The sequence below is a fragment of the Ixodes scapularis genome, unplaced genomic scaffold (genome assembly GCF_016920785.2).
Source record: "Ixodes scapularis isolate PalLabHiFi unplaced genomic scaffold, ASM1692078v2 PGA_scaffold1__304_contigs__length_218370807, whole genome shotgun sequence".
In the NCBI taxonomy this organism is placed as follows: domain Eukaryota; kingdom Metazoa; phylum Arthropoda; class Arachnida; order Ixodida; family Ixodidae; genus Ixodes; species Ixodes scapularis.
In genome coordinates, this window is record NW_024609846.1 from 182711280 (window position 1) to 182723700 (window position 12421).

Below are 12421 nucleotides of genomic sequence, written 5' to 3' on the forward strand. Positions count from 1 at the left end.
ATATCGTGTAGTGGGTTAAGAGGAAAGCGTACACGAGGATTATGGGGATTGCGGCCCCGAGGGGGCCGGTCTGCGAGGAATATTGATTGTTATGTTGCTAGTTAAGCTGAGGAGGATGGTTTAAATAAACTGTTTAATAAATACATACGGGATCAAAGCGGCAGCTATGGCGAATGCTCTTCAGTTCCAGACGCAACAACGCTTGCCACCTCCTGCGAGCGTGCTCACTGGATGTCCTCTTCTTCTAAAATCAGAAAGCCCCATGACATCATAACATGCCCCCTTCTTCTTTTCTCTTTTTTTTTTCTTGAAGATAACGCAGTGCGATCGCGGCACTTGTCAGTCTCTGTATCATAGCGGCTTCACCACAACGCGTCGACTTCGTTTTTTTTTGGTTATCCTGTTGACCTTGTAGACGTGGAAATGTGTTCAAGTGATTCGCCATTTGGAACTGTATGGACATAGTCTTCAGCAGCTTCGTTTGAGACTGTAGGGAAATAGTTTTCAGCAGCTGTATTCGTTTCTGCTGTTCCATGTGCTTCTTTGGTGTGGTACCGGTTGCGCCTGTAAGTCCTCGATGTGTTTCTGCTGCTGCTTGTCCTAGTTCCACTTGTTCTCCTCGGCGCGAGACTGTTTCAAAAGGGACTCGTACCGCCGGGAGAGTTCCTCTATCTCGACTCGGCTTGCTGGTGCCTCCAAAGTTCTCGCTGTACCCCCAGTGCCCTCGGTGACATGTTCCATCGAGGCCTCCACTTTTTGGTTTGGCGCCTGTACCAACCCTTCTTCAGCCTTGAGGTGCTTGTCCTTGAGCAGGCGAAAGCGCTCTTGCAACTGCTGATTTGCTTGCCACAGCTCTTGCAGTTCCATAATGGTCTTTTGTCCCACTGCGCCCTGCTGCTCCTCGAAGACTGCGAGATCTCGTCTGGCTGTTGCCCACTCTTTTGTGAGCTGAGCGCACCTGTCCTCCAAACTGCGTTTCTCCTGGGCTGCCGCGTGAAACTCTTCCTGCAGGTTCCTGTGTCTGTATACAATGTGGTTATACTTGTCCAACAGCTGGGAGTGGTCTCTCTTCAGCGCTGATAGTGCGGCCTCACACTTGGCCGCTTCGTCCAGCGCAGTGCAGTGCTCGTTCTCCATCTCCTTAGTAACCTTGACGTGCTGCTCGCGCTGAGTCTTCAACTCCTCCTCGAGGCAATGTCGTGCCTGTTTTAAGTTCTCAGTTAGCTGTTGAAAATGTTTGTTTTCGCTGACGAGCATCTCAGCTTGCTCCTCCAGGCAGGAAAGTTCTGACCACAAAATGTCGGCTTCGCTTTCTAGCTTTCCGTTGCGTTTTAGGAGGCTGCTGACTTTCTCGTCTAACCTCTCGCACTCTGTTTCTGCCTTCTCGGTAAAGGAGCTTCCGTCTGCTTCCGTTTGCGACGAATTGTGACACTTAACAGCATTCTCTCTCTCTCTCAAAGTCTCCGCCACCTTTTCGTGTCTCTGCTGCCAGAGGTGACTTTCATTAGACACACATCTAATTTTTTCACTCGCATCTTCACAAGATGATTTCCACTGCTGACTTTCTTGAGCGAGGAGCTCGTTCCTAACTGTCAAGGATGTGACCCGTTGCTGAAGCACTGCCAGCATAGGGTTCAAGTCTTCCAGCTGACTTGCTTCAAGAGACACTGCAGCTTCTGACGACTGGTTGGTGTGCTCGATGATGCTCCGGACAAAAGCTACGATGATGCTCCGGACAAATGCCCCGAGATCTTGTAACGGCCACTGGTACCGGTCCTTTAAGTACTGATAGTTTTGCTGAAGTAGATTGAACTGCTCCTCTTTTTTAGCAAGCTGGTTTTCCAGGGCCTCTCTCTTGCGTTTTGCGATGTCCAGCAGCTTCTTGAGGTACTGAAAGGCACTGAACTCTCGTTGTTCGAAATCATTCTGAACTAGCGGCAAGTCCTCGCCACAGTCTTGAAGAAGGACATCCTGCAAGATGCAGTACTCGGCAGAAAACCTTTCGAGCTCAAGCTGAGATGCTTCAAACTTCTCCTTCAGGGTGTTCGCTTCCTCCACCTTGACATCTACAAGCTCCAGATGCTTTGACAAATCCCCACTTAGAGAAACTAACTGGGCTTTAATGCTTCGAACTCCTGATGCTTGGCATGAGAAAATTCTGCTTGCCGTGCTTGCATCTTCCCCAGGAGAGCCGAAGCTGCCTTGCACTCGCTTTGAAGGGCCTGCTCACGGCCAAAGCTCGCTTCGATATTTCTCTCGTGCTCCAAAGACATTCGCTGCATTTCTGCCTTTGCCAACATCAACTCTGAAATCAGGCATTGTCTCTTTTCGGGGCGAGATGCCAGCATGCCCCTTTTTTTCTTTGACCGCCTCTCTAGCTCTGTCGCAGTTTGCGCAAGCTTGGGTGCTTTGGTTGATGGAAGAGGCCCAATTGTTATGCCTCCCAAATGGATCGTTTCATTGGGGTCATTGTTCATAAATGAGTTGGAAGTTTCTTCTACTGCAGAAACACGTCGATATCCGTAGGTTTTCTGCTGTGTCTGGTTGCACATTCGGGGAAAATGTCCAAAAATTCCACAGGAAATGCAGTGCTTTCCGTAAGCTGGGCAGTTTCGGGGTTGATGGGAAGTACCACATCTCGAACATGAACTTTGCTGTCGGTTGCTGGATTGGTCTCTTTGTGGCTCGGATGGTTGATACCTTCGTTGCGCTGCTCTGAAGGTAGATGGCTGACGATAGAGTCCATCAACTCTAACTTTGTCTTCAGTTTTCTGAACATCATTCACATGTTTTCTTGAGATTTCAGCTGCTTTACAGGTTGAAATGATTTTGTCTAAGGTTAGACTCGGTTCACGAAGCAACCGTTCGCGCAAAGCCACGTCTCGTATCCCAATGATGATCGCAATTTTGTCCCTGCAGTTTTAGCTCAGTTACAAATTCGTCAATGGTTTGTTCTGGCTTTTGGCACATTGTGTTAAAAATGGCTGTTGCTTGTGTCACGTTTTTGTAAGGTGCATACAGCTTATCAAATTCGTGCAGTATGTAATCTACTGCATTCTCTCTTTGCCCGCTTTGACCATCTCCTGTTGGTTGCAGAGAAAAGTTTTGCGTAATTCGTCTTGCCTGAGGTCCAAGGCAGTGGAGCAGAAAAGCTTTCCGAGTTGCGATAGGCTTCGATGCATATTCACAGGCTGCCTCGAAGATAAGGTACGATGATTTCCACTCCTCCCATGCTCTTGCTGGGTCGTCACCGAGATGGAACGGAGCCGGCGGTTGTAGGAAAGCAGATGCCATATTGTTGCTGCTGTTGCTTGTTAAATGAAAAATATGGACGTTGAGCTGCTCATCCCACTTCTGACACCATGTTATGTTGCTAGTTAAGCTGAGGAGGATGGATTAAAAAAACTGTTTAATAAATACATACGGGATCAAAGCGGCAGCTATGGTGAATGCTCTTCAGTTCCAGACGCAACAACGCTTGCCACCTCCTGCGAGCGTGCTCACTGGATGTCCTCTTCTTCTAAAATCAGAAAGCCCCATGACATCATAACAATTGATGAATGAATAAACCCAAGAATGCTCACGGTGGTTAAAATCTAGTACCTATTAGTCAACGGCAGACGTGCGAAAGTTACGGTGTTCTTCGCTGTACAGTTATTTCTTGAATTGTTTCGGTTTCGATGGTGTCAGAACTGCCGCTCTGTTCGAGGCGCTTAGTTGAGTAAAACTATTAACAAAATTTACATTCTGCGAATAGTTTACAAGCCCCAGACAGCTCATTTACATGAGTTGTCTGGGGCTTGCCGAAGCTGAGCGTAAGGGTTTACATGACATTCTCAAAACCGCAGCGCATATAAAATTATGACTTGTCACTGTGACATCAAACAACAATACAGCGAACTAATCCTACAGAAAAAAGAAAACAGTTTAATCTGTATTATGGAACAGGAAAATCTAACTGGATGTATTGCTGGAAACTTGACATCCAGTTTGCAGCAAAGGTCGGCATTTTATGTCGCCCTCACTCACCCTCACCCTTACAGCCACACTCACCTAAGCCCCTCACTTACCCACACCCTCAAGACTACACTCACCTTCAGCCCCTCACTCACCATCATCCTCACAGTCACACTCACCTTCAGCCCTTCACTCACCATCATCCTCACAGTCACACTCACCTTCAACCCTTCACTTACCCTCACTGAACCTCACGGCCCTCACGCACTCATGGCCCTCACGCCCCTCACTGCCCTCACGCACTCATACCCCTCACGCCCCTCACGCACTCATGGCCCTCACGCCACTCAGGTCCACTTCAGATGGGGCAATCTCGCCCAGAAACTTGACGTCGCAACGCCAGCAACACGGGCCGCCCACGTTCACACGCAGCAACCAATTGCTGCAATTTGCTATCATCATGATGGAATTTTATTGTTCTTGCACTATTTAGACACACAATTACACACTATAAACCTGTTTTTGTCCATTTAAATCTCGTTCAGAATACTAATGCATATTTCTGAGACGGTTCTTTTCCAAAAAACGATCAATTTCAAACCAGAATTAAGTCTTTTGTTGCCATCATCACCGGCACGAGGTATCACGTGAAAATATTGCGGCCCTTATTGTATGCAGCCGCTTCAAACGTCTCCGAATTGCTCCGAGTTGCTCGCTTGTCTTAAGCCGGACTCGATTTCAGCAATTCGTGTCGATCTATAGGGAAAGCTAGGGAACAACCCGCCAGCAACACCGAAATTGCTGAGAAAGTTGCTCCGTCTGAAGGAGGTCTCACGCACTCACCGCCCTCACGCACTCATGGCCCTCACACCCCTCACTGCTCTCACAGCCCTCACACCCCTCACGCCCCTCACGCACTCATGGCCCTCAAATCCCTCACGGCCCTCACGCACTCATGCCACTCACACACTCATCGCCCTCACGCACTCATGGCCCTCACACCCCTCACGGCCCTCATACCCCTCACGCACTCATGGCCCTCACGCCACTCACCGCCCTCACGCCCCTAACGCACTCATGGCCCTCACACCCCTCACGCACTCACCGCCCTCATGGCCCTCTCGCACTCACGGTCCTCACAGCCCTCACAGCCCTCACTCACTCGCACTCTCATGAATTTTCCTGGTTCAGAAACTCACTCACCCTCACCTCACCTGTGAAGATAAGGGTGAGTGAGGGTGAGCGAGGGCCCTCATGAGTGAGGTTTGCCGAGGTATGCAGACCATTGTCTGAAAACTGGATTTCAAGTTTCCAGCAAGAAATCCAGTTAGATTTTCCTGTTCCATAATCCAGTTTAAAATCACTTTTTAGGTAGGGAACGTCTGGAATGTTCAGGCTACTTTTTTGTTTCACCAGTCATCAAAGGCCGTCATAAGCATGTACAGATGATATGCACTTATATGATGATAGTTATCAAAGTGGGCAGACTGAATTTTGAAAGGGTCTATTCCAGACGCCGCGTCAGGAAAGGCTCGTTCGCTTCGCTAGAAGTGCTCGTTTGTGGTGCTCTTCCTGGAAGAAAGAAAGAAATTATTATTTGGGTAAAATAAAGACCTTAAAGGGTGCTCCTCCGCTAAGCGGATCAGAACCAGCTGATTGACGTGAGACGCCGAGGCCAGCCACACCCGCCAGTGTGGAGGAGTGTGTTGGGGTAGTAGGGAGATTGGATGCCTGTGGTGGGGCAAGTGGGGTGCTTAACGTCCGCCTAGGGACAGGGGTAATGGGGGCAGGAGGGATCTGATCTGAAACAATATAGAAAAATCCGGGCAAGGGGGATGAATGTGTTCAGCTGGATGGCTTTCAGTGTGTGTGTTTGTGAGGTACTAAAAGGGTATGCACTTGGGCTAGTTGATGATCCATGTTTTTGAGGGTAAAAGCGCTAAAAAAACTGACAAGTAAAAGAAACGAACAACACAGAGCGCTACTTGCAACTGAAGTTTATTCACGGAAAACAGATACATATTCACCGTGAAATCCCGACATAAACTACAGAAATGCGACATCACCCAATTAGCGTTAAGCTGTCCGCTATCTACCTTACGAAAGATTTTAAAAACGCCACCTCAGAGCCAAACAGGGCTATCGATGGAGCGCTGACACACGTTCCTTCAACGCACTCGGTTATGAAAAAAGCTTCGGATATCTCCCTTGTCATTTTGTTTCGGTTTCGGGCCAAGATAATGGTGATGTCAAACTTCGGGACACACCCACATCTATCACAGTTCACAGACAGATTTCCCGAGGGTGACGATCGAACTGACAGTGCATGCTCCCTGACCCCATATCATTTATACAACGTCCCGAATGGCCTATGTATACTTTGCCACATGATAAATGAATCTTGTAAACCACGCCCTCGCTACACTCCACATACCTGGTCTTATGTTTCTTCTGACAGACACCGACGCGTGTCTCCCCTCGTCCCACTTTTTCACACAATGTGCCCAGTTTTTGTGGAGCTGAGAGTAATACCGGAACCCCATGCTTTAGGGGCGAAGCTCCTTAGGGTCTAGCCTTGTCCGTCCGGCATCCGTGCTCACATCGATCTTGCTGGTACTCGTGCTCGTGCTCGTGCACGTGCTCGGCTCGTGAGCTCACGTGCTCCTGTAGGGCAACAAAAAAATAAAAAAAAAGAAATATTTGCGCAGTCGGCAGAATTCGAACCTGCGCGGGGAGACCCAATGAATTTCTAGTCCATCGCCTTAACCACTCGGCCACGACTGCGGGTCGAGTAGGGGACTCTGAGATGTGGTAGTAACTCAAGAGCTGGGGATGTCATGGATGAAACGTTGCATGTAGCCGCTCAACGTCTATACAGGAGAGGGCGCTGCGGTCAAATGCGTATATAATCGAGTTAAAATTTGCATGCATTGGCTCAACGTTTATAGACGAGAGGGCGCTGCGGTCAAATGCTTAAATGCGCATATAACCACGTTCCACACCACACATTCTCTTTCTGACATAGATGAAAACGAACGAAAGGCTCGGCATGCTGCAGCTCAGCGTCTACGCAGACAAGCAGCACCAGAGCTTCGCCCCAATCAACATCATTCACCACGTGGACATGCGATCATTTGCCCCACTTTCTTTATATTGTGGCTCACCTTACGAATATAAGGTATTACAACTGGCCTGAGCTTTGGCTTCTCTCCTACAACACCACATCCTCCCCAAAGATTCTTTATCAGTTTCTTTCTAGATGCCCGAAGGCTGCCTTAACGAAGTCTTGCCCCCATAAGATAGAAGACAGCTTTAGGTTGCAGGTATTGAAGCTAGAGGAAGGAGGCTTTCCACCTACGCTTTTTGGGGGTGGGGGTGGCAGAGGGCCTGATAAAGAAACTTCTGGGAGGATGTGGTGTTGTAGAAAGAAGCCAAGGCGTAGGCCAGTTGTAATACCTTATGTTCATACGGTGAGCCACAATATAAAGAAAGTGGGGCAAAAACATGGGGTTCCGGTATAACTCTCAGCTCCTCAAAAACTGGGCAGATTGGGAGGAAAAGTGGGATGAGGGGAGACACGCGTCGGTGTCTGTCAGAAGAAAGATATAAGACCAAGTATGTGGAGTGTAGCGAGGGCGTGGTTCACAAGATTCATTTATCCTGTGGCAAAGTAAACATAGGCCAATCGGGATGCTGTATAAATGATAGGCTCAGAGAACGTGCACTGTTAGTTCGATTGATATCCGAAGCTTTTTTCATAACCGAGTGCGTTGAAGGAACGTGTTTCAGCGCTCCATCAATAGCCCTGTTTGGCTCTGAGGTGGCGTTTTTAAAATCGTTCGTAAAGTAGATCGCGGACAGACGAACACTCAATGGGGGATGTCGCATTTCTGTAGTACATGTCGGGATTTCACGGTGTATATATATCTGTGTTTTCCGAGAAAAAATTTTAGTTGCAAGTAGCACTCTGTGTTGTTCGTTTCTTTTTCTTGTCCGTTGTTTTTAGCGCTCTTACCATCAAAAACGTGAGGGAGTAAGCTGGGGGTGTGGTGTAGGCAGTGTCTGCATTAAGTGTCGGAGTTGTTGGTTAAGGGTCTTGTAAAAATGTGTCTCGCCCGCCACGGGCGGAAGAAAGGCCATAGGACTACCGGTGCCTGAATAAAAGACTGTTCACACATGCAGCGGAGTGCTACAAGCACAGCGCTGACCTCGCGCTATAAGTGCGTGCTGACGGGAGCGTTCAGCAACTTTGCATGGCACCGCCAAAACTATTGTTCATGGAAGGCGACAAGTAGCTGACGACACGTGAGCAGCGTTACATCAGCGCTTCGCTGCATGTGAGGAGGGGGATCGGTCGCACACCAGCTCGGAGCACGTGGAGTGCAAGCTCGCGCTGCAGAACCCAGGACCCTGGGCTCAATCCCCACCCCTGCCGGTTTCGATCTGGATGAGCATCGTACCGGCGTGCGGTCGTGTATCACTACTGCGTGATGCACGTTAAAGACCCCAGGATAGCGGTTGTACTGCGCTGACTAAATTTCTCATATACAGCTGGGAGGCTCGCCGCCCATTCAGGCAAACCAAGCTCTAGTCTGTATTCGCGACTCCAGAAAAACGGACGCCACCAAATGGGAATACCGGGAACCAGCCGGAACAGGTCACTTTGCGCCCCTCCACGTCTCTGTTGGCTTTCGCGGACACGTGTTTTCGGCGCGGTGGCGAACAGTGTAATTTGACGAAGGTCTGAAAATTTCTTAAGTTTGCCCCAGTGTTCATTAATGTGGTGAAGCCGCAGTAGACTGTTTCCTTCCATCGCGTGTTCGGAAGCCCGTTTACTTCACAACACACGGCCACGTGCTTTCGATTTCTTGGATGGGGAGGAATCACGGAAAAACGTTACGTTTTGATTTCTTGTCTGTCTCGAATCACATTCAAAGTGACGACTACTTGATAATTGATAAATGTTTTTTTTTTATAAGGATGATAGGACAGTGAACTGAGGACGACAGGCGAGGTTTTTCACTGGAGAGAACACCAATGTTGCAGTCAAGTGAATGGGAAGGTTCGATAGCTGCTTTTCTTGAGTCGAACACAACCGAGTGTTCGATTAGCTTCAAGATTGAGCCACCCACGCCGGTCGGTGCGTTGGCTATTCATCTTGGCTGCTTTTCGCCAAAAAATCCTCTGGACGACACCGAAGGAGTTGGGCTGATTTCGCAATTACTTGATTCCGGAAAACCTGCTTGCTGCATACGATTAATGAGAGAAATTGTCTGCTTTCAAAAGGTGAGGAACGCGTCTCGCAAAGTTAGAAGCTGTCACGGCATTATGAGCTATTGCGCATCCAATATTTATATCATAGCCCCGTCGAAACCAGCAGCAATATACGTCTACACTGCTCAGGTTGTCCGGCCACAAAAATGCTAATTTTCTTTGTTCAGGATTCGAAGTCAAGTTCAATGCAGAGAGGTTCTGCGTGAATTTACGATGAAGACTCTCTTCAGTCTGTCCGCATTCGTCTCCGTGCTACCGGCTAGAACCATTTGGCTGAGTTCAAGTAGCATATCTCTGTCTGTCAAATATAATTTTATTCAGCAGTTCACCTAATAGCTAGTGAACTGAGCTCATATTTCAACCTGAAGAATATACCAATATCGCTTTAGTGGGACATAGTACGTAATATAATACATAAACCGCAAATTCCTCAATATGGCTTGTCGATTGCTACTAAAACCTGAATTGAGATACGAGTATCAGCTGCTTAGTAGGGCGCCAGTGGGTTAACATGCTCCTTGGCTCAAGAAGCGCTTGCTTAATTTTCGTAATTTTCGTGCAGCCTGTGTTGTTGACCGAGCAGACGACTGGGGCTGTTTCTTAAACGCGGATACGTACAAAAGCTCTATTTCGCAGACGGATAAGGCGCATGGTCGAAGTATGCGAGTTATCTGAAAATTATTCTTGGTGGAACAATTCTGTAGACATCGCCGCTTTCCATAGCTGATCAAAACTGACTCGAGTCTATTACCGTCTCTCCGGAGCCCATAGTTTTTGTTGTAAACGGAATTTCCGAAACAAAAGTTAGACATGAAAAGAACAAAAAAGCACCGGGAAAACAAAACTATGCTCTCTATAAAATAGGGCATTAAACAAAAACAAAAAAAGTTAAATTGAAGGCGCCACCCATTCAGGCGGCCGGGCCGAGCCGAGGCCGACGCGACCTGTTCCCAGCCGCTATGTTTGTTTGATGGTGACGCCCCCTATAGGTCGCTGGAGTCGCAAATAAACGTTCACGCAACCCAATTTTTTTTTTGTGCATGTGAGAACCGGTTTTGACAGTCTCCCAGGCAAGCTTATGAGCCAACTCATTACCGGCAGTCCCTATGTGGTCTAGCACCCACACCACCACGACCGAGGCAGGGATAAGTTGTGAAAGGGCGGAGGAGAAATCGTCGCGCGAATCTTCGGGAAGGAGGCACGCGCAAATTGCCCGAATCGCTTGCATGAAATCAGTGCAAATGCGGTACCGGGGAGCAGGCGGAAAAGAGGTAAGTAGAGTCGAATGCTCTAATAGCAGCAATCTCAAGATCGAGCGGAGAAGTTCGGTTGGAGTAAGGACCAGTGGTAGATGTAATGGAATGGGTGGCGAGGCGCGTCACTTTAACGCAAAGCGTAGCACCGTGAGGAGGGGAATATGAAACGCCCATGTAGCATGCGGTAATATCAGGTGGGAAAGAGTCGTGATGTAAGGTGCGTGCTTAACGGCGTCCAGCATGCAGGCCCGGGGTCATGTGGGCAGGAAGCGGGGCGCATCGAAGGTTGTCGGGAAGAGGCTTTTGACTGGATAAAGGGAAATCAATAGGGCGTATGCCAGCTTGTTGCAGGAGCCAATGGCTCTGCGTAAAGCCAGCCATGCTACAAAGTTGGCGGTCCCTGTGAAGTTTGAGGAAAGTAGGAAGAGGTAGAAAGAGTCTGTAGCGTTGAGTTTCTCTGTAGATACGTGTATTGGGAGGCGTAGAGCCGCTCTATAGAGTCTACTGAGGACGAACTCTATACTTTCGTCTATGTTTGCGTAAGCACACAGTAAGGGAGAGCGTAGATGACCTTATTTAAGGCGAAAGCCGGTAACTAATTGGCCGGCTCTGCGTTCGTCGACCTCACCGTGTCTCCGAACCACTTGGCAAACCAGGTGTGTTACCTGATGGCAGGTGTTTACGGTTGTCTATATTTCATGTCATTTCATTTCATTTCATTTATTTCACCTTAAAGGCCCAGTTTGTTTGAAAATGTCTTTAATAATAATAAGATGAAAGAAACATCAGGGCCAGGTCAGCTGGGCTTAAGCCGTCGGTGCTGTCCTGGGCTGGGGGGATGGGGATTAAATGAAGTGAGTCAGGTGAGCCTCCTTAATGAACCGAAGGAGGGAGTCGAACAGTTCTTTTCGATATGATGCTTGGGTGAGCCGGATGGTCTGGTCCATTCCGCCAAGCTCTTGGGTCTTTGATCCTCGGGAATGGTCTGTAAAATTTCTTCTTTTTTCTCAAAAATGTTTATGCAGTCCCAGGAAATGTGATTTTCTGAGGCCACGACCTTGCAGTGTCGGCAGAGACTTTCGTCCATGTCGTCTGCGGGGTCTGAGTTTTCTTCGTTGTACCTTTTCAGTCGTTGCTTGTTCCAAGCGTACATTTCAGAACGTTTAGGTACCATGGCGGTTCCCGTGCGTAGTCGCCTGACGCAGACCCTGTCCCATCGGGAGTAGAGTCCATCCGGCAAAGGGTGCGAGTCCTGTTTTCTGAGTGCAGCCATTAGTGGATGGAGCACTAATGGAGAATAATATAAAGAAAAAAAAATAAGTGTAGTAAGAGGTATACAAAATATAAAACAGCAAAATAGCACTCACACAAGATGGGTTTGAAGGGCACTTAGGAACGCAGTAGAGTCGTTAATGGTAACTATAGATGATGGCAACTGTTTCCTTTCGGCTAATGGCGATAGGAAGAAAGGATTCATTAAAAGCATTGGTCTTACCAAAAAAAAAAAATGAAAGCCGTTTATAACTCCCTGCAATGCCGAACTAGAGCGCAGCTCTTGAGGAGGAGGGAAGGGTACTGAGGGGAAGGCATGCCCCTCCTCCCTCCTCCTCACCTCCTCATTATGTTTGCTACTCCTCCCTCCGAGCGGCGTCGCCGTCGCCTCACGAGGGTCACGTTACCTCACGGGGGTAATGTGACGTCACCGGGGTCACGTGATCTTACGGGAGTCACGTGACCCCTGTGAGGTCACGTGACGATGACGTCATAAGTGACGATGACGATGCGAATGCAAAGGACGTCATCAGTGACGTCACTGATGACGTTATCAGTGACGATGCCGATGCCCGATGACGTCATCATTGACAATGCCGATGCCAATGACGTCACTGATAACGTAATGAGTGACGTCACCAGTGACGTCACGCTTCCTATAA

General features: G+C 48.5%; 1 protein-coding gene across 1 annotated transcript in view; it reads right to left on the reverse strand.

The window, feature by feature from the left end:
- Positions 1 to 600: 600 nt before the first annotated feature.
- Positions 601 to 12421, reverse strand: part of LOC120840842 (putative uncharacterized protein MYH16) — a 29352-nt gene continuing 17531 nt past the window's right edge. The window contains exon 4 of the mRNA XM_040211594.1: positions 601 to 2082. Within this exon, the coding sequence (XP_040067528.1) occupies positions 601 to 2082 (1482 nt within the window). The remainder of the gene's footprint in view (positions 2083 to 12421) is intronic.